At 34.3% G+C, this 23,870-nt stretch overlaps 1 protein-coding gene across 1 annotated transcript; it reads right to left on the bottom strand.

Moving 5' to 3' along the window:
• Positions 1-1,298: 1,298 nt before the first annotated feature.
• Polr2F (RNA polymerase II subunit RpII18) lies at positions 1,299-23,612 on the bottom strand. The gene is made up of 3 exons (XM_069818097.1): positions 23,456-23,612; positions 18,371-18,434; positions 1,299-1,761 (listed from the first exon to the last, which is right to left on the bottom strand). The coding sequence occupies exons 1-3, from the start codon at positions 23,482-23,484 to the stop codon at positions 1,459-1,461; spliced, it is 396 nt and encodes a 131-aa protein (XP_069674198.1). The 5' UTR covers positions 23,485-23,612; the 3' UTR covers positions 1,299-1,458.
• Positions 23,613-23,870: the final 258 nt, after the last annotated feature.

Below are 23,870 nucleotides of genomic sequence, written 5' to 3'. Positions count from 1 at the left end.
GCCACTTTTCCATTATTAAAAGAGTTACAACACACGTTTACTTAAAACAGCAAGGGAAAGCAGAAGCAATAAAATCATATTGTATTGTTGTTTACCTTACCGCTCTTATTTTACCAACTCTACCAATTGTTATAGGCACGTACCATGGTCCCTCTGAAGTTAGTAACAATGCAATCATATCCTCATATGCTGGAAATACCAGACTTTTGTCTGGTCGTGTAAATATTCATGGCTTTTAGAAGGTTTGGCTTATACAATATGGTATCCATTTTAGGTGAACAATTTTTACTCAAATCGCGCTTTCAGGTATAATACCCTGTAAAGTTGATTTGAATAATTTCGAGAGAAAAATTGTTCTAGGGCCAGGTATCGAACCTGGGATCTTTGGTTAAACGTACCAATGCTCTACCAACTAAGTTACCCAGGAACTCTACCAGACACCTAGAGTTCCTGGGTAGCTCAGTTGGTAGAACATTGGTACATTTAACGAAAGGTTTCGGGTTCGATACCTGGCCCCGGAACAATTTTTCCCTCAAAATTATTCAAATCAACTTTACAGGAAATTGTACCTGAAAGCTCGATTTGCATAATACACATCACTGTTCATTAACAGAAAACCACAATTCAAGTCACCAGAGTCTGTGTGCACTCAATGTTGGTTGCTTGACAGTTGTCAGCCCACTTTGAGGCCTGTGGATATAGAGGGAAAAATTGGATCAGTGTCTGGTAGAGTTCCTGGGTAGCTCAGTTGGTAGTGTGTTGGTACGTTTAACCAAAGGTCCCGGGTTCGATACCAGGCTCATTTCCCTCGAAATTATTCAATTTTTACTCATTTATTTTTTTGTTATTATTTAATTAGAATTAAATTTTTAATTCTGCCTGTGGACCATCTGTGCCACCTTCGCGGACTATAGGTTGAGAAACGCTGCATAACTGATACAGAAGCTCATGACCTGACTCCTGTTCATCTTTTGGTGGCAATTGAAAACATAAAAATTGACGTGTTTTCCTTTCAGACAGTACCTTCTGTTTCATTATATCTTTAATTTTTAACATTTATACAAGCAATTGAAATTAGGTTTATTCAAGCAGAACACCGTGTATATTTTCTTTTTGTAATTCTTCACTTGTTCCACATCTCAAAGCTACAATGCTGATCTTAGTTCTACTGAACACATTAAATGAAATGAAAAGTCTTACACTGAGTTTTCCTCTAGAGAACTGTAATGGGAACATGTTTTAAATATGAGTCTATAGCCTGAGACTATTACACAGATTCCTACAAAAGAGTTACAAAATAAAGAAAATAGCACTTTTTATTGGATATCATATTCAGGAGTTTACTGTACATAACAATTCGTTTTCAATTTTATTCTTTGCATTAAGTTTGCACAAACACAGTAGAGACAAAAAAATCATATAAAGAAAGTAAATTACATTCACTGTTTCTTGTTACATTTAGTGATCAATGATGATAAGTTCATCGATTCCCCAATCCTCATAACTGTTGTCTGGCAAGTACCGACGAATTATTATAGGAATCTTACGTTGCTTTAACTCCTTCATAGCTATCTGCAATGGATCTGTCTCTCCTTCCAATTCAACCATAACTGGAGCACACATTGCAATTTGCAAAGCTCTTGTCCCCAACACCCGCGCTCTTTCATACTTCGTCATATATCGTGTGGTGATTCTTTTTGATTTCTGAACACCACCACGGGCATCACCAGCTGCCAGAATGTCTATATTTTCTCCTTCGTCCTTGAAAGAAATAACAACACAAAAAATATTTTAATGCATTATCATATTAAATAAGCACCAAATTATCTTTAACTGTTACTCCCAAACACTATGTTAGGATATGGAAATTTATGAACACAATGTTTCCTGAAAATTAACATTTTTTTAAATTGATATACAGTATTGCCCTATTAACCAATCTCCAGATTATCCAACTGTCTTTCTCTCTCTCTCTCTCTTTTTTCTTCCAGAACAAAATACCATTATTTTTTTAAATTCATATACAGTATTGTCCTATTAACCAATCTGCAGATTATCCAACTGTCTTTCTCTCTCTCGCTCTCTCTTTTTTCTTCCAGAACAAAATACCATTATTTTTTTAAATTCATATACAGTATTGCCCTATTAACCAATCTCCAGATTATCCAATTGTCTTTCTCTCTCTCTCTCTTTTTTCTTCCAGAACAAAATACCATTATTTTTTTAAATTCATATACAGTATTGTCCTATTAACCAATCTGCAGATTATCCAACTGTCTTTCTCTCTCTCGCTCTCTCTTTTTTCTTCCAGAACAAAATACCATTATTTTTTTAAATTCATATACAGTATTGCCCTATTAACCAATCTCCAGATTATCCAATTGTCTTTCTCTCTCTCTCTCTTTTTTCTTCCAGAACAAAATACCATTATTTTTTTAAATTCATATACAGTATTGTCCTATTAACCAATCTGCAGATTATCCAACTGTCTTTCTTTCTCTCTCTCTCTTTTTTTTTTCTTCCAGAACAAAATATCAAGTTCTATACAGTTACTTGTGGGAGGGGGTGTTTTTACCAATCTGTAAAACAGTCACTACCTGCATTCAAGGAAATGACTCCAAGAACTCTCACACAATTGCAAAACCTGTGTACCATTCATTCCTTGTTCACTATTGGAGTGGCCGTACTGTATAACTTAGGATATGTAAAATGTCTTCCATGGGTGTCAAAAGAAATCGTGTTGTGCTAAGTATTCCAAAAAAAGCACAAATAATTGAGAGGTTTGGGAAAGCAGAAACTGTATCTCATGTCGAATCAGAATATGAGATTAGTGTTACAACTGTGTGCAATTTAATAAAAAAGAAAGAAACAAGGGTAAAGTGTTTATATAAAGGACGAGTATGTCCTACAATACGAGACCTCTACTCCTATCATTCCAAAGACAAGCATCACAAGGAGTTTCCTTGAGCCTTAAAATCCACCATTGACAACCGGCCTTAAATTAGTGAACTTCTGATCCACTAATTAGCATGTTAAATACAATACCACGAAGGGAATTACGAAACTATAGGCCTAAACATTAAAATCTTTTATGGTATGGATTATCCGATTTTTTCGATCAATCATTCAGTCCATCCCCTTCATTACTACAGATAATTGAGGTTCTATTGTACAGAATGTTAACTAATATGTGAGAAACCTTTGGGGTATGGATAGAAGGTATAAAAAAAAAAAAGAAAAAAAAAAAACGTTCCTGTAAACATAAACAGTCAATTTTGCTTTGTTTTTTTAATTACAGGTAGCTACTTCTTATTTTATGTAGGTTAGTGCTTATATTATTCGATTATGTTTATCAAATCAGTAGGCCTTGTAAAAAAACAACAACGAGGATTTTTACATATGGAGACATTTAAAGCATCTGGAATATGGCAGAGATTAAGATAGGCCATGATGTGGCACTTAAAGAGCCCTGAGGCCTATATTAGAATTCGTGATGGCTATTTTGAGCATTATCTATATAATTACGCTTGGACTTTGTAAGCAAATACAATAGACCCTCTTTTTAACGAATTTCTATGGGATTACTTTCTTTTCCTTAAATAGGGCTTTTTCTTAAAAGGGAGTTTACATAAAATGGGAAGGAAAGGCTAAAATAACTAGTAATAACACGTGTGTTATAATATATCAAACATTATAATTATTTAATTAGGCTTACAATTATTATTTACAATACATTTAGCCTAATTATAATATTTTCAAGCTCTTCAAATGTTGAGTCACAAATGTTTTTCTGTCCAGTAAGAAAGAAGTTAAAATCTTCTATTAACTTTACTTAAATTAATACACCTAAACCAACAATAAAAATAAATAAATCCTTGAATCCAAACCACACTGAAACTCGTCACTGAAAATTTCTTCTTTTTTCCTTCATTATTCCTCATAATGAAATAGTTGGAAAACCATGCTTTTTTGCGCTATTATAATGATGTATAAACAGCATTCATTCATTCATTTAGTGTTCTGCCCAAGAGCAGGACTCATACTGCAAATCCGGCATTCTTCAGTCTTTCCTATTTTTTGCCTTCCTCTTTGTTTCCGCATATGATCCATATATCTTAATGTCGTATCATCTGATATCTTCTTCTGCCCTGAACTCTTCTCCCGTTCACCATTCCTTCCAGTGCATCCTTCAGTAGGCAGTTTCTTCAACCAGTGACCCAACCAATTCCTTTTCCTCTTTCTGATCAGTTTCAGCATCATTCTTTCTTCATCCACTCTTTTCAACACAGCTTTGTTTCTTACTCTTTCCATTTCACACGCTCCATCCTTCTTCATATCCACATTTCAAATGCTTCTATTCGCTTCTCTTCACTTAGTCATAATGTCCATGTTTCTGCACCATACACTGCTACACTCCGCACAAAGCACTTCACTAGTCTCTTTCTTAGTTAATTTTCAGAGGTATACTAACAAAAAAAAAATAGAAACAGGACCCACACAACTCACGAGAACAAAGCAAGCAAAGCAATCTCTCTGTGAAAGCAACACAAAACAAGACTACAAAGAATAATGCTGCCGCATGGCGCCACATTACTATCAATTGAGATACACTATCAAATATGCCAATACTATCGATTATTGAGAGTCAATTCAATATTTCGAGCTTCATTATCACAAATTCCACTTGAAAAGTATTCCTTATAAGCAGGAATTAATTACATTATTCTTATGGTAATTTGGCTGGGACTTGATAAATTATTCCTTAAAAATGGTAAGTCCACAGCTGTGGAATAATGGTTAGCATGCCTGATCATGAAACAAGTGGACCCAGGTTCAAATTCTGGGATTTCTGAGGTTTTTTCTGGGGTTTTCCCTCAACTCATTAAGAGCAAATGCTGGATAACTTTCGGCACTGGACCCCGGACTCATTTCACTAGCATTATCACCATCTCATTCAGACACTAGATAATCACAGCAGTTGATAAAGCATAGTAAAATAAGCAAATAAAATAAAAACGGGAATGTTAAAATGTAAAAATTAAGCTGTAATAAGCAAATATGTATGAACTAAAAAGTGCCTCTAATTAAGAAACAAAGTAAAATTGACTATATATTTACATGAACTATTTTGCTTTCTATCACCTCCCCAAAGGTTTCACATATATCATCCTGCAAGACAGAATATCATAAGCACCATTCAGGAGAGGCAGTTATGATACTTATCCAACATGGTGGTGAATACGATAGTCAATGTTTAAACCAACTTATCACAGAGAAAAAAAATTGTTGGGGCTAAAGGAACTTTTACAGACGATGTGCACTGTTAGACAATTTATTCTAAGCATCATAATTCATTTTCGATAAAAGTGGCACTTGCGATACTTTGTCTTGTAAGGAACAATATTAGTTAATACCCTGTATACTTTAATACAAACCTTCAACATACAGTTTCAGTTAATTACTCATTCTGTTCCCACTTGTATGTGAACTATAATGCTTTTCACGCGACTTAGTTCATATCATATCTCATCTTCTTGGTGGCTACAATATTTTCTTTGGCTTTAAGAAAGCGAATTGGAAACTATTTACAACAGAACTCGACGAACACCTCAAGCTCAACACACCACAAATGGAAAATACAAACTCAGATAGATTGAACAAATATTTCTGTGAATCTCTTCTTAAAATTGCAAAAAAGCACATTCCACGAGGCAAACCAAAAAAATACACCCCATTCTGGACAGAAAACCTGAATTTATTGAAACAAGATAGAGATAAAGCAAGAACCAAAGTAGAACATAGCAAAACACCAGAAGATACTCAAGATTGGAGGAAGAAGACTGCCATTCTTAAAAAAGCAATCATAACAGCAAAAAAGAACAGTTTCAATAAATTTATTGAAAATATTAATTACAGAACCGATAGCGCTAAAACATATAAATTTCTGAAGAATATTTCCAATACACAGGAAAATACTAGCCAACCTATTACTCATAATAACAAAACACTAACAGATAGTAGAGATATAGCTAACGCATTTAATAAACACTACTCAAACTCTCACAGATTACATCCCAATATCAAAAAAACTGACAAATTTATCAAAAGAGAATTACATAAAAATAATAAAAACAATATTACTAGTACAAAACCTGAAATATTTCATCAAAATTTTACTTCCAAAGAATTAACTATAGCTATACAAAATTTAAAAACCAAGAAATCTCCTGGCCCCGACAACATTCATTCCGAATTTTTTAAACATCTGGGGGAAAAGGCCAAGTCTCTACTTTTATCCATTTTCAATTTATCATGGAACACCTCAATTCCTGCAGCTTGGAAAAAAGCAATCATTGTACCAATTCACAAAAAAGGGAAACCTGCTCATGATGTTAATAGTTATCGACCAATAGCACTATTAAGCAGGATAGCAAAAACCATTAGTCCATGATCTCCAACAAATTAACTTGGTATTTAGAATCCCAAAATTTTTTATCACCAAGACAAGCCGGCTTTCGACAACTACACTCTACCAATGAACAAGTCATACTCCTTGGCCAAGAAATAAAAGACAGTTTTAACAAGAAAGAAAATACCTTGGCAATATTTATTGACTTTCAGTTAGCATATGACTCTGTTTGGAGAAATAAATTATTACTAAAACTCCAGAAATTAGGTATCTCCAGCAATATGTTCAGATGGATATCAGAATTCCTTAGTCAAAGATTCATTGCCACTAAATTCAATAATTCACTTTCTAGTTACAGACAAACATATCGAGGTCTACCTCAGGGCGCTGTCCTCAGCACAACTTTATTCAATATTTATATAAATGACTTACCCTCCCTATTAGAAGAATCAAACATGAAAACAGCACTATTTGCAGATGATATAGTTTTGTGGACTTCCGGATCTTACAGACATACAGACAAAATTCAAAATTCTGCTCTTAAAGCTCTAAATCAACTACATGAATGGAATACATCTAATTTGATGACACTCAATTTAAGCAAAAGTAACTACCAAATATTTTCACTTGGTAAAAAAGAAAGAGAATTCAATATCCAATACAATGGCCAACACCTTCCTACGACTTATGAATCTAAATATCTTGGAGTTATTTTCGATAGTAAGTTAACCTGGAGCAACCATTTGAAATACATTTCTGAAAAAGCTCGTAAAAGATTCTCCCTTCTAAAAAAGACTAGCAGGAAAGAAATGGGGATGCTCTAGGAATACTTTGAACACTACATACAAAATGTTTATACAGCCAGTGCTGACATACTGCGGAGAAATTTTAATTACTTCACCTTTCATAAACGACATAGAATATGTTCAAAACCAAGCTCTCAGACTCATTACTGGTGGAATCAAAACAACTCCAGTAGATTCTATGAAGTTCCTCACTAATATTAACAGTATTAAAATGACAATAGAAGAAAAAGCACTGATTCAATATGAAAAACTTATCAGATTACCAGGAAACAATTGGCATTCATACAGTCCTCTCTGTAGATTGAGAACTCAAAAAAGTTTCATATCCATTGTTCAAGAATTAAAACAGAAAATCAATATCCCGAATTTAAAAGAAAACTTACAAATTAAACCAAACCCTTTAACTTTATTAAATATAGAATATAATCTAAATTTAACAGAAGAAATACTGAAATCAGAAGTAAACACTGAAATACTGAAACAAGTGTCTTTAGAGACAATTAATATTAGGTACCCTTCACAAAACTGGCTTCATTTATACACCGACGGATCCTTGATCTCCAGAGAACAAGGTGCCAGTGCAGGTGTTACGTGCTGTCTCTTCTCACTTTATAGATCACTTGGATATGGAACAACAAGTTTTGATGGTGAAATCATTGCAATAAGTGAATGTCTCAGGAATCTTCTATGCCACATCAATAAATTTAGGAATGCAGTTATATTGTCGTACTCCAAAGCAGCTATTCTATCAATAGTCTCTAAACACACACCTTCATCTCAAACAGCAGAAATAACTAAAATGCTCTCTCAATTAATATCACTCAATAAAAGAATTGTAATCCAATGGATACCATCCCATTGTGGAATCCTGGGAAACGAGAATGCGGATGCTTTAGCAAAGAAGGGCAGCACTGCTACCTACCGACCTGTTACTAAATCTACATATTACTCTGTGAAGAGATTTATTAAATATACATACTTAGACTTCAACAAACAAAATTTGATAACACAATCCCAAGGGAAAAAATGGAACTCTCTGCATCAAAATCCACAGTTAATTCCCGATTTACCACGAAAATCGTCTGTAGCTGCATTTAGATTGGCAACAGGCCATGATTGTTTGGTTAAACACCTGCATAGAATTGGAATATATCAGTCCCCTAACTGCCCATTGTGCAACTCAAACCAAGAAATGGATTCGGAACACCTCAAAATCTGTGCTTCATTGGCTGGTCATGATAATATCTTTGAAAAATATTGGAGTGCAAGAGGTCAAATGACTTCATTGTCAAACGCCTGGGATTAGAAAACAACAACAACATATTTTCTTTGGGAGCATATTATATTCAACTTCTCTCAACTAACAATACCGGAGTCTAAACATTACAACTAGGCAACAGTGCTTAAGTGCAAATGGTTTGTGTTGTTCTGGGTGGCTGAAAAGCTGCAATCTCATGAACTAAGTCGCATGGCAAAGTTGTGAAGTCCACTTTACATAGATGTGATTGATGACATGAAATATATCATATTTTATATATCAAGTCGCATGGAAAGGGGTATAATAATAGTTGTTCACATACAGCAGACAATAAGAAATAAAACTTCTCTTGTCAGAGACGAACTCACAAGAATGCCATCATTTGAACCACATCAAAGGAATTTTAATGTTTGTTTATTTCTTGTTCTAAGTGAATTATCAAAATATTAAAACATTTAATGATAACATGAAACTCATACACCATCACAGTAATTATCTAGCTGTATGGACTCTAATATGGCGGCACTAAAATGCAAGTATTGGAGAGAAGTAACTTGGCTGGTAGCTATAGCTGTGAAGACCCTTCTATGACAGTGCCCTTTCTTACAGTGTAATAATGCCAAACAAAATAAACTATACCTACCTAAGGTACACTATACTAGCCCAGCTACCCTATCTTTACCTAAGTTCTCTAAGCTATGCTAACATTAATTTTGCATGGACAGTAAGTACCATTCTTTATTTTGCTATTGCAAGTGATGATTTGAGTCATGACAAGTATTGCGTTTTTGCTATGTATTAAAAAAGTAACAAGTTTGTTGACACAAGAATTTGATGGGTTGAAATTTGTGAAAATATTTTCAGATAACTGTGCAAGTCAGTTCAAGAACTTACCAAATACTTTATAATTTATCAAAAAAACTTTGGTGTTGAAGTAGACTGGTCCATCTTTGTAATCTCACATGGTAAGGGTACAGTAGATGAAATTGGGGAGACTCACAAAACAATTAGTGTGGAACAATGTAAAACAGTGGAAAGCAGCTGTACAATGTGCTGAGGACTTTGTAGTTGCTATATGCTCTTCAGTTCCGAATATCATCCTTCCAACAGCAGAAATTGAAGAAAATAAAGAAATGCTGGACAAAAGATGACTTAATATACTGGCTATTAAAGGTATCCAAGAAAGAATGACGCTGAAACTGATCAGAACGAGGAAAATGAATTGGTTGGATCACTAGCTGAGAAGAAACTGCCTACTGAAGGATGCACTGAAAGGAATGGTGAACAGGAGAAGAGTTCAGAGCAGAAGAAGATGTCAGATGATAAACGACATTAAGATACATGGATCATATGAGGAGACAAAGAGGAAAACAGGAAATACCAAAGATTGGAGAAAGCTGGAGTGGCAGTGAAAGACCTGTCCTTGGGCAGAACACTGAGTGAATGAATGAATGAATGAATGAATGAATGAATGGTATCCAATCAAAACATTTTTCAAAGTATATGAAAGTGAAAATCCGATTGTAGGCTGTACTTTTCAATCAGGCCTTAACAATTGTAGAGCATTTAAACTGAGCTATTGAAATATGTACTCAGACTCTGATGATGATGACGAAAATCAGAAATCAGAGTTTTGGAACTTCACATGGAGACTCAGGCATCCCAAACTTTACTACTGCAAATTCAACAGTTGCTGAAGAAGTACCAGGTGCATCTTTGCTTCTGGAATTCGTCACAATCAGAAAAGAGAGAGAGAGAGACTACAACTACAGATATGCTGCGATCTCTCAAAGTGGAGAAGATGATGGAGAACTGAAAGCTATGTGCATGAGGACTGTGGGAAAGAGTGGAAGACTCTTCACGCCAGATGAAAATGACTGTACTATGTAGTTTGACCATGTTCTTTGCATTTTACTACTACCTATAGTAAAAACTATAAGAAATAATATTTTTATGACTTTCCTTGCCACATAGATACATTTACAAGAGGTCATAGGACTTAGATTAGCAATGCAAAGTTTTATTACTACTTATTATCACTAGTACTTTAGTACAGTATATTGGTTATCATAATTTGTATTATTTCTAAAGTTCTTTTGTGTTTTATTTCTACTATAGTTGATTAATGTTAGTTATTTTGTGATTTAATTCTCACTGTGTTCCAGCCGTGACACAGAGTGTAATGGAAAGAAGTTATCAGGCATTCCAGCTTAAAATGGGCCTGACTGATTTTTTTAATCTTAGAAAATTGAAACTGCTGCAAGTATTCTGCTTAAGCAATGATTTTTTAGTAGGTTATTTTACGATGCTTTATCAACATCTGAATGAGATGAGGGTGATAATGCCAGTGAAATGAGTCCGGGGTCCAGCACCGAAAGTTACCCAGCATTTAAGCAATGAAGTTATAAAAATTCATACTGTAGGTATTAATTTATTTTGTAATAAGTTCACTTTCTGGTCCATTTGTAATTCAGTTAGAACAGATTTTTTTTTTACAATGTTGGCTGCATTTTATGCACTTCCACAACAATATTGCACAATTCACTGCAACAGGAAGTTGGAGAAAAGTCTGGAGAACATTTCTGTACACATGTGAAGGTAAGAAATTAAAGCATTTGAAAATAATTAACATTTCTGAAAGCAAGATGTGACTAACACCCATTACAAAAAAAAAATAATAACATAAGTTTGTATAAATTGCTCATTTGAAGAAGTAGGACACTGAATTCTCAGAAAAGCCAGATTAATTTTGTATTATTTAATGACGCTCGCAACTGCAGAGGTTATATCAGCATCACTGATGTGCCGGAATTTTGTCCCGCAGGAGATTTTTTACATGCCACTAAATCTAGTGACATGAGCCTGTCGCATTTAAGCACACTTAAATGCCATCGACCTGGGCCGGGATTGAACCCGCTACCTCGGACACAGAAGGCCATCACTACACCAACTGCGCCACTCAGGGCGACTTTAACACAATATCACACAATAATAAAGATAAAAAAAAAAACATATAATTTTGTTGTAACAGGTGTCACATATTTTTTTGTATCAGGTGTAACATAGTATGTAGGAATAATTTTCAAAAGATATTTCACAAGAAAAAATCAAATAAGTTATAAACATTATTTCAAAAATGACAACTGAGTCCTTTCTTTGTATTTTAAAAACTATTTCGCATTTATTCTCAGAAAATGACTCCAACAACTTTCAATATCAACTGAATGGCAAAATACCGAGATAAGTTCAAATCTGATCCAGAAAAGTGAAGGCAACATTTCGAAAAAGGAAAGACACGAGACAAGGCTAGAAGATCAAAGGGAAGGAAAAGAGTAGGTAAAAACAAGCTGTTAAAAGAAAATAGAAAGAAGATTTAGGGAGAAAGTAAGACTGTATCAGCAGAGGAAAAACAATAACACATTTATATACAAACGATTTTGCTTTGCCTATTGGGACTTAGTCTTTTGGAAGGGCAGTAAAGTTAAAAAGTCCTTGCCCATTAGTCCCAGTAAGAAAGAATCTGTTTGAAAAAAGTGGCATAGGACATTCTTAGTCCTAACCAATAGTGGTATGTCCTATGAGTTCAATGGTTCAAAGAATCTCCAGGAAAAACAAGGAAAAACAATTTGTTTAAATAAATTTATTTATAATTTACACTATCATTTATTTGTTTCTTGCTCATCTTTAATAAGTTTACTTGCGGCCCTGATGTATTTTTGTCATATGAAAACCTATGAACCGTAGAGATCGAATACCTATTTGCTTCTAAGCTTCCGAGGTTCAATTTCTCCTCTGAATCTCGCCGAGTGAACAGGGCAAGGTGTAAGTGGAAATCCTGCAGGGCAAACATGTGGTTGTGCTGGTGTTTGGACCAGCGCAGCTGTACAGTCACGTCATCGTGAGACAGCCGACACGTTCTGGCAGAAACAAAAGACTTTGTGATCCAAATTGAAAGTTAGTTTCAATCGGTAGCTGAGATCATGCTTTTATCACATGTACGTACATGTTATTGATTGTTGTATTTATTAGTGGTTTCTTACAATTCTTTAAATGTCTATTTAGTCATTCTTGGTGTTTTAGTCTTAATATATTCATCTGTGAGTGTGACCACTGTTCGTTTCCAATGACCAGTGCCCGTTTCCAAAGAAAACGAATAGTGTTCAATATCTTTTACAAACAAATTTTTCAGTTTAATCTTGAAAAATAAGTGTAAAATAAAGAAGCTTGGAAGGTGGTTACCTCAACTCGATTTAAAGCAAGCACAAACAAGCCGAGGTAAGACATTTTGCAGGGATTTTAATCTAAAAATATATGAAAGAAACAGCTGGATTTGCAGTTATGAATCTACAAATAAATTATTTTGTTTCCTGTGCTTGCTATTTGCTAAGGGTGAAGATACGAGCTGGACATACACTGGTGTCAGATTTAAGTCATTTGACACACAAAATTAAGAAGCATGAGGAATCAATTGCTCAAAAGAAAGCATGCCTAGATTTATCAGTCCTTGGAAGAACAGAAATTAGGAAACGGCTTAGCTAAGTTTTCAGGCAGAACATTGAAAGACAGAAGGAAAAATCGCTATGTTATTTCAAAGATAATTGATTGTATTAAGTTCTGCGGTGAATTTGAACTTGTCTTACATGGACATGATGAAAAAACAAAGTCCAACAATCCTAGAATATTCAGAGGGCTAATAAATTTCACTTCCGCTTTAGATGCACTTGTAAAATAACATATGAATAATGCTACAATCTTTAAGGGTACATCTAAGGTCATACAAAATTATTTGTTGAAGTGCATGTTGTATGTATGTCGTGAGGAGAATAATGCTGAAATAGCTAAGGCTGATTTTGTGTCTGTAATAGCAGACAAAACTTCCGATGTCACTTCTACATTTCAGTTCGTTGTAGTACTTCGTTATTTATAGTCTATTTGAGAGCCAGTTGAAAGGTTTTTCACATTTTTAAATCCATCCGGTAATGATGCATCCTCTTGGTTGTTTGTATTAAAAATGTCCTTTCTGACATAGTCTAAGAACAGAAAGAAAAAGTAATATCTCAAAGTTATGACGGTGCTAGAGTTATAAGTGGCCGACCTGCAGGAGTGCAAACAATTTTGCCTATTATGTACACTGTTACACACAGCAGCTAAACTTAATTCTTGCCCAGGCTACTAGTCAAGACAAACAAGTCGAATTGTTTTTCAGTACTATTGCAGATGTACCAATATTTTCTCTCATTCATGTCAAAAAGTTGCTGTTCTAGATGATATTGTAAAAAAACAGCCACGAGATGGAACTTCAATTCAAGAACAGTGCTTACAGTTTACGAAAATTAAGAGTCCATCCTAGAGTGTCTCCAAACAATTGAAGATAACAGCAATCAGGTAACGACTGTTAATCAAGCTTATGCTCTAAAGTTGTAACTGCAGCAGCCAACATTTTCATTTTGGTTAGAAGTATTTTATAAAATAATGCCCCATTTGGATATCATCTAGTCAGTTACAAAAGCGCAACACAGACTCCCTCTCATAAAGCAAGCAGTGACAGCATTCGAAAGTGAAATTTGAAAATTAGAGATGATATTGAATACATCACTACAGAGGAAGAAAATACAGCAAAAAGAAGATTTGAGGACATGTATATTACATTTTTTAAGAAACTTAAGCTGAAAACTGAATTGCAGATAATTTATTCTCGAAATGATTTTCAAGATATGAAAAGTGCAATAGCTCTTCTGAAGTTTTTAATTGAAAACAATTTGCATCAACCCTTTTGCATATTAAGACATTTCTTAGAAGCACCCTGGATGAAAATAGATTGTGCTCTCGCTATGCTGTCTATTGAAAAAGCAATGATTCACAGGCTTCAGGATTTCAATGAGAAAGTCATCAATAGATTCGCCACAAAAAAGGAAAGCAGAATGGATTTTCTGTACAAATATATATCTACAGAAGACTCAACTTTACCATCATCATGCTCATTTTAAGGTACTTTAAAGAACTATAGTATTTTATTTTTATTTTTCAGAAATGAGCTATTGTTTAAATTGTTGGAAAACTATGCAATATCATAAAAGTAGTGAACCCCTTGTCATTTTAGGCACGAACTGCCACTGTCCTAACACATATACGGATTTATTCTCTTATAGAACTAGGAAATCTTCCATTCTGACAGATGAAGTAAAATTATCTGTTCAAGAGTTCTTCTGCAGTGATGAAACAAGTTGGCAGGCATCTGGCAAGCAGGATAACAAATCAGTAAAAAATGCAATGACTAGAGAAAGAAAGCACATGCAAAAAAGACACATGGTTATATCACTATGCGAAGCATTTGAAGAATTTAAAGGCTCTCATCCACAGGCAACTATTGGGAAACGTACATTTTTTTCTTTGCAGCCTCAACATGTTCTTCCAGTAGTGACACTCCCCATAATATTTGTGTGAGCAGATATTACACAAATTTCATTAATCTGACAGAGGTTCTTTCGAAACATGTACCACGCTTTCCTAAGAGCCATAAACAACTACAGTATTATCAGTTATAACATGCAATTTAGATAATGAGAGATGTATGATGGGCATCTGTTCAGAATGTCCCCTTCAGGGGACATCACCTTATCATAGCACTGTCCGTGCGGGTGAAGGGGTTTGCGTGCTTCAGTGAAGTTGGGGGCTATGCTGGTGGTAGCTTAGCTACTAGTAGGGCCTATCTTGTCGGACAGGCCCCAACCGAGAAGCCAGACGAAGTATGTCCCACAATGACCCATCATATTTTATTCCTATCCCTATCCTTTTTCTTTCCATTTCCCTAGTCTCAACTCACTCCGTAAAAGAATGTAGATAGGAGCAAAACACCTAGAAGCTCCCTGTGAGCATAGGCACAGAGAAGAGGCAATCCCTCTACTATGCTAGGGTGCTGTGGGCCAATCACTCACACACCTGAAATATCATAGATTAAAGAAACAGCAGTAATTGGCTGGCGACAGAGTACGCTGGAAGAACTTTACTGCTGCACTATATTCCACCTAGGAACAACAGGATATAAGAAGAAGAAGTTCAGAATGTGCCGATATTAATCTTGTCACTCAGAAATTACCAGAATCTAAACACAATATAAAACAAAGCATCACTTGGCAGCAATGGGAAGACAATGTCGATGGTCATCCCAAAATCAGGAGAACTGAAACATGTGAAAAAGTGTTACAAGACCTTGTGAAAAAACTACCACACTTTAAAATGCATAATTATATTGAAGTCCAAGCTGAGTATTTTGAGAGTAAGAAGAAACAGTTTGTCTGAGAATAGTGCGGTGCTTCCTATTGATTTTCCTGGTGTCACAGGATGAGATCCAATCTGCCCACTGGGGCCATAGCCAAATTTTCATCCTCATTTGTGGTTTATGGCTATGTAATGATGTTTTCAAACCTTACGTTATTGTAATGACCCGTCTCATAATGAATATGCTGTATGAAGCTTTTTCCTGGAAGCAATTATTGAAGAAATAAAGAAGGAAATAGCTACAGTCAAACATCTTCCGATTTTTAGTGATAACTGTGAGGACAGATTAAAAATAAATTTGTACTCTCCAACATTTGCTGCATGAATAATGACTATGGTTTGGAAGTGAAGTCGAATTTTTTAGCCAGTTGACATGGAAAAAGAGTTGCAGATGGGATTGGCGAAAATATAAAGTGTTATGTGTAGATGGCTGTGAAATCTACAAGGATTGTTGTGGCAGCAAAAGAGTTCCATGCTTATGTACAGAAGCATATATGAAGGGTTCAGAGCCATAGTGGGTGTGTACACTTTATATTACTTGCTATATGTTTCCATTGAATTATGGTAATAACTTCTTTTAACCCTTGTTTTCTACGGTTTTAGTAAATGGCCCTTGGCCCACTATGGTTCTGAACCCTTCATTCAAAGAAAGGAGGCGTAACGTGAGCCCCATGCCATAGATTCAGGTCGTATGGCCAGAAAAATTTGCTGGTATCCGAAACATCCATAGTCAGAAATGATTAAAGTAAACATTTGTGTTGAAGTTGGAACAAGAACAAGGCTTCATGTGAGTGATGTCTACTCTAATTCTGAAGACAAGATACATGAAGTAAATAAGCTGGAAGTGAATGCAGGACTGAGAGAAACAAAAAGGAAAAAATCTAAAATAATACAAATATGTCAGTGTATGTCAAAGTGCTGTGGAACAAGTAGATGATGTGAAAATGATGTCTTTTACAGTCTTGTGGGAATGAAAGAACACTACACAAACCAATACAAAATGATGATTCTTTTGTGAAATTGAATGCTATAAAAACTAAGTTACCCATACCAAATATTAAAATGAAAGTGGATAGAGTATTTTATGAATTCAAAAAAATATATATATGTTTAAGAAAATAGGTAGTTTATTTGACGTTTAAATCCCATTAAATGTAAATCTGTTTCTTTAAAAAACTTTGTATTAATTTTAACTCTGTGAAAAAAAGTCCTCGGTTTATAGATTAACATGCAAGTGAAATTCAATTATTGAAAAGATTGTGGTAATACCTATTACAATCTATGACCACCCATTACATTGAATTTCATTTTTTATTTTCTCAACTATGGAAATTATTTATAAATGGAGTTATTTCGTTCTTTACCTGTATCTTATGATTTTTTTCATAAATATTGAACATCAAATCTCAGAGTTTTTCACTTTGTTACCCTCATGTGGAATTACAAAACCATTTTATGTAACGCTCAGTACACTAACGTTTTCAAATATAAAAAAAATATATATATTTTCGAACGATCAAATGTTTTGAGCAGCAAAACCTGAACACACATGCTAATTCCACTTGTTCATAAGATTTCATTTGTTTTATTTGTTACAAATATTTTGGGCTTTTTATGTGTGCAAATGTAACATTTGTTGCAACGAGAATGCCTGTTGTATATTTTGTAAAATCAAATACATTATCTTCTTCTGTTATGTGAGATTGTACAGAACAATATGTAATCCATAAGGAAAACACTGAAATCTGATTAGTGTAATATGTTCCTAGTCAGTGATGTATGCAATGAAAGGGGAAAGGAATTGGCCACCCTACCCAATTATCTCCTGTCTTAATTGCCTCATGAGCGTTGCCTTATTGGTGCCGCAACTTCAAACCTGTCTTCGGACAGCTGACTGAACAACAAGGTCAATATAACTTGTTACTTTTTTTCATATAAATTCACGGAGCGTTCTATCAATGAATGGTTTTCTCCAAAGGTATGTCTTTGTTTTGTCGCAACTGTGACAGAAATTAAAGCACTAATATTTTCAATATTTGTACAAATTAATAATAGTACCCATAGACTAATAAACTGTACTAAGATTGTAGTCTCCACATTAAAATATATTAACAAAATACCTGTTTTTATAAGATATATCAGAGTATTAAATAAAACACTGTATAAGCATCCCACACATGACAATGGAATGGCCCAACAGTAAGTAAACAAACCATATAATTATATAACCTATAGTACTAATCCAAAGGTATGTAAGTAACACGTATCATGTCCCACAAATGGAAAATTATTATTGGTATAGTTCCTATTCGATATGTTGGTATTCCTGTGCTATTATTCACGATAATTGTATGATTAATCTTAAGTCCATACAGCTGGACAATTAATATGTTTTAACTCTCTGCTGGGTTTAAATTAGAAAATCATCTATTTACTCAATTACAACCTAGTTTTGCAAGCAAGTTATAATTGTATGTAGGCTAAGAGAATATATCTGAAGGCAGCAATTGTTTATCTTAAAGTAAACTAGGCCTACTATCTAAAATCTGCTTGGAAAATACCACAAGAAAGTATCTTGTAATCCTGATAACATATCTTCTCTTATTAAATTTTTCGTACCTCCTGTTGATCAAGTTCCTCAATATTCTCATCTTCATCTACTTCATCAAAGTCATCTCCAGCACTGAAACAAAATCATTGGGAAATAAATCTTCTGAACCTTCTAAACATTAAGCAATGATGATAGTAATATCCGCAACTTCTATCATGATAGCATGATAAATTTATGTACACCTCTCTTATATTGGTCAACAAGAGAGTAAATGGCTTTATTGCCAAGAATTCGGCATTAGTTAACATCATCATTTATGATACATATTTGTATTCTGTAATAACTATTTCGTGTGCAGGAATAATGAACATATGTGGATAAAAATGTAAACTTTCATTTTATGGCTTATACCTAAATGATTTCATAACTCACATTGTGAAAAGTGGTTGAGAAGTGGTGACCTGTATTCAAATTTATATTAAAAAATTTAACAACCAAATGGTTAGTCTAGAACAAACTTGGTCAATTAGCCAACGGTTCTTATCAATTATGATTTGATTTCATGTGGAGCCTCAGATTTTTGGTGAGACAAGAGTAGCTGAATGGCAGGCTTGGGATTTTTCCTTGATATTCTCATCCCATTATAGTTTCATGACTAGGGCTAGGATTTTTAGGTATTGGATAAATAAATATTTTATTTGTAGTGAAATAAAAACTCGTAACTGAGTTTTAAGTTTTGAACAAGGCCACCTGAGCATGTAGTTTTAATTTTATTTCACATAAAAATACATGTTTTGGAATGTTTTTATATAAATAGCCTATATAGTATTTTCAAATATTCGCATAAAACACAAAGACATTCAGTTTTCATTAAATAATTTTCAACAAAATCTCCATTTCAGATTAATCATCACGGACTGTAATATGCATAAAAATATATGTGACTTACAGCTCTGTCTTGTAAGTTATCATAATGCTGATTCAACAAGCAATTATTTTATAAACATTTGCTGCCTCTATTTTCATTTCCCATCACAAACTGCCTCTAGTGCAGTGTTCCACAACCGGTGTGTCGCGGTTTCTACAAGATGAAAGGTGCGACGCGAAAATTAATTCAAATTAAATTAAAATTGTGTGATGAGAAAACATGCCCAATCCCCGAGTGTGTTCTGTAAAGTGAAGAAGTCAATAATGCTGCTATGGTTCTCAGTATACTGAAACAACATTTGTTAACAAAACATTTCTTTCTGTCAAGCAAAAATGTGAATTAATTTCATCACTTATTGGAACAAAATAAAAAACTAAGTGGCGCTCATGATGATGTCAGTACATGTTTTGCAAAAAAAGTACAGGAAGCTAGCTATAATGTAGCTGAACTTATCGTAAAGGTAAAAAAAACACACACAATAGCTGAAACGTTGTTGCTTGTAAAGATATGCTGAAAATAATCCTGGGTTCAAAAGCTGCTAGTGAAATTAAAAAAATTCCTCTCTCTGCTGACACAATCAGCCGCCAAGTTAGTGACATGTCCAGTGACATCGAAGACTTTATGAAGGAGAAAATAAATAGCAGTCAGAAGTTCTCACTTCAGATTGACAAGTCCACCAATATTAGCGGTTGCACCCAACTTCTTTCCTACATTCGGTACAATGATGGGGATATAATTGCAAGTAATTTCCTTTTTGCAAACAACTGCTCAAGCGAGCAACTGGTGAAGAAATATTTCGTACAACTAATGAATAATGAATTAACATGGGAGGATTGCGTTAGTGTTTTTACAAATGGAGCCACTTCTATGACAGGTCGAGTGAAAGGATTTGTAGCTAAAGTACGTGAAGTAAATCCTAACATACAGAGCGACCATTGTGTTATTCCACACGAAGCCATTGTTGCTAAGTCTTTGCCATCTCCTCTGAAAATTGTGATGGACGAAGTAGTGAAAATCGTGAACTTCATCAAATCACAGCCCCTAAATACGCGGCTTTTTCCCGTTTTGTCAGGAAACGGGTTCAGAGCACAATACACTACTATTACATATAGAAGTGCATGGTTATCACGTGGTGAAGTGTTAGCACGAATGTTTGAACTTAAAGAGTAGGTACTTGCATTTTTGACTATTGAGGGACATCAATCATCAATCTTCTTAATGTATCCAGCTGTTTGCTGACAACATAAAGTCCACTATAGTCCACTGTAATCTATTCAGTTGTTGTTTTTCACGAGAAATGAGGGGTATTTTGATCGGTATTCATTATAGATGCCTGCTACTAGTAGCCAGAGTTGGGGTGTAGTCAATATATACTGCAGGGCTGTGAGGGACATGAGTACGCGGATTTATTTTCAGATGATGAATGGGTATCTTAAGCCTGATTTACAATAATTTCCATTCCTGGTTTATTGTGGACTAGCCTTAAGTTGGCATATCTTCCCAATATTTTCTTAGTGTAGCTATTACAACAATGTCTGAAGTAAAAGCAATGACAAGTTATTGTCTAGAGCAGAATTTAATCATACCTACAGTTCAGATTGTCACGTTCTGTACTGCCAATCATGTGGGAAAGCAATAAGGGCTAAACGATCTCTGGTTACGAAACACCTAGCTGGCAACAAACATAACGCTGCAGTTTCAAGCATGACAAAGAATTTTTAACTAGTGATCCAGTTCCAGGTTATTGTAAAGGATCTTTTAGATTTTCAATTTATTGTAAGTGCAGATTTATGTAGAGTGTTTGTATGAGCCGACATATTCCTTTATAAAATAGGCTATAAATACTCATCAACTTTGAGAAAAAATAACTTCCGAAGTGTTACAAAGAAACTTTGGAACAGATTCGTTCAATTTGTGAAAATGGAAAAATGTGGGTTACTGTAGCTTCTTCGGCCTCTATTGGGCTTTAAAAATAATGGAGCGATTTCAAAGAAATGTTTTCTGTAAAATGCCTACGCCAAGAAATGTGTAACATTTCAAATGTGTTGAATGGTCAGCAAGAAATGGATATTGATGTGAGTGTGAGTGACATGTCTTGCTATAAATTTGCCAGGCTCACTTTTTGTGATGTGGAGCACTCATTTTTCCATACAAGGTACAGTGTTCTGCGATAATCATCAGTAACTTGTGGTAGTATGACAGACAATTTGAGGATGAATCTCATTGTGTATTGTAATAATTCTTCAGCAGCTGGTGAGGTATATTAGCATAAATTATATTGGTGAGCAGACCTACTGCATATTATTTATACTCACATGAAATAATTCAAACATATCAAATATTTTTATTTTTGTCGCATATTTCAAGTATTTTTAGCACATAAAAAAATAAATATTTTTTTCGATTTTAGTAGCACCTAAAAATCTGAATCCTATTCTGGACTTTAATTTCATTGCTTTTGAAGAATTTCTGCAGTTTAAGGGGCATATTACAGTATTTTGGACATGCTGTGTGAATTTCAATATAAAGAAATTGACACAAGTAGGACATGAAATGAAAGCTAGTACTTTTCAAATATACCAAAATATACCAAATATACCAAAATTAACTCATGTATTAGAAATGGTGTTACTGTAAACACGAAAATTGCAAAATTTGTGTTAGGCATGTGACATTAAAGGTTTTATTTTCCCCTGGTCAAGAGTGGAGAATTTTACAAAATTAGTACCATTGACAATTAATAGCTGGCATCTGTGAATTGTATTTGGCAACCTTGCCCAAGTTTTTCAAAATGGGTACCTACTATCTGCTTGTACGTGTGTCTCTTGTCACATGTCTAACAGTTTAGGATTAATTTCTGAATGCTGAAATATTGGAAAAGTGTCTTTGAATTGTGATCTTTTGTACTCTAAATCCATCATGAGGTACATCTGCTAAAATATTCAATTCTCCTCTAACTATGTTTAACTTATTCCTGAAATATGGGATTTTAACATTTTATTGGGCATGTGACAGATATATGCTATTTCCTGCATTTACCGTGCTGCTAATAAATATGCTCATACTGTAAATTTTATTTTGTTCCATTATTACTCTTCCACGAAGTAGTTTAAATCTTGATAGCCATGTTATGAACACCTGGAAAAGTAAGATGATAGAAGTGAAGAAAGAAGCTAGCAGGTGAAGACATTATAATACAAAGCAGCAAGAGAAAGGCAAATAATATCACCAAATGAAGAAAAGCTGTGCTACATACCTAATTTGTGGAATGGAATCACTATAATGTTTTTTTTTCGTAAGAGCCATTACTGATATGTTAGAGAAGGTGTTCAAGCAGCCACTTGGAGAAATATGAATAACATATTGCACAACAATGCAGAAAAAAAAGTGATCCCGATATAATGTGTAAACTTAAAGACGAGATTAAACAAAATAATAAGCAAAAAAAAGCACTGATTCAACATGAAAAACTTATCAGAAACAATTGGCATTCATACAGTCCTCTCTGTAGATTGAAAACTAAAAAAAGTTTCATATCCATGGTTCAAAAATTAAAACAGAAAATCAATATCCTAAATTTAAAAGAAAACTTACTAATTAAACCAAACCCTTTAACTCTATTAAATATAGAATATAATCTAAATTTAACAGAAGAAATACTGAAATCAGAAGTAAACACTGAAATAATGAAACAATTGTCTTTAGAGACAATTAATATTAGGTACCCTCCACAAAACTGGCTTCATTTATACACCGACGGATCCTTGATCTCCAGAGAACAAGGTGCTGGTGCAGGTATTACGTGCTGTCTCTTCTCACTTTATAGATCTCTTGGATATGGAACAAGTTTTGTTGGAGAAATCGTTGCAATAAGTGAAAGTCTCAGGAATCTTCTTTACTTCAAAATTCCAACCTTGTGCACACAAAATAAATTGGCACTGAAAAGTGCCTTTTCGTAAATAGCTATAATGATGCGCATTCGACAAACGCAGGCAAATCTGCTCTTTTTAGTATTTTAAGACATAATTTGGTACGTGCAATCTGTGTTCTAAAATTTTCCCGATAATTGTCAGAGAGGTATCGGTATACGGTACTGAAATTTTCCCAAATACGCCGTTGCCTCACATCATATAAATTGCTGGTTACAGGTCTAATTAATAAGCAATTAAATATAGGGCACATTAGTCAATTTAATACACAAAAATAATATTTACAAAGTACATACTCATCACCATCAAATTCGTCATCAGCCATTCTATATATCTAAATAAAACACGAGTAAATACTGCTAAAAAATTTAACTTTTACTGAAGACAACTTCACATATTGCCTATTCTTGCACCTAGTCGTAATCAGTGTTGCCACCAGTGTCGCCAATGCTTGTTAATGAAATTACCCACCCAGGATCGTCAAATTACCCGATTTTGCTCCAAAATACCCTCCGTTAAAAAAAAATAAATAATAAGAATAAAAATAAAAAATAATTACACCCTAGATCATAGTACATACTTTATAGGTTACAACGAAGCTTACATATAAGAAAAATCAACACAAATTATACATTATGGATAAATCGCAAGATAGAGAACGCCAGTAGAGGAAATTATCCCCATCCTCGCCGCTCAGCACCTCGCTCGCCA

This window comes from Periplaneta americana, chromosome 2, assembly GCF_040183065.1.
Source record: "Periplaneta americana isolate PAMFEO1 chromosome 2, P.americana_PAMFEO1_priV1, whole genome shotgun sequence".
Lineage (NCBI taxonomy): Eukaryota > Metazoa > Arthropoda > Insecta > Blattodea > Blattidae > Periplaneta > Periplaneta americana.
This window is presented reverse-complemented; position numbering and strand designations above follow the sequence as displayed.

Bases quoted from the DNA above. Each gene is read 5' to 3' on its own strand.
- Polr2F (XM_069818097.1), bottom strand. From the start codon at position 23,484: ATGGCTGATGACGAATTTGATGGTGATGA. The intron at 18,435-23,455 runs GTATGTACTTTG...ATTTTGTTTCAG, and splicing joins GACGAATTTGATGGTGATGA to TGCTGGAGATGACTTTGATG. The intron at 1,762-18,370 runs GTACGAAAAATT...ATTTCTTTCAAG, and splicing joins AGGAACTTGATCAACAGGAG to GACGAAGGAGAAAATATAGA.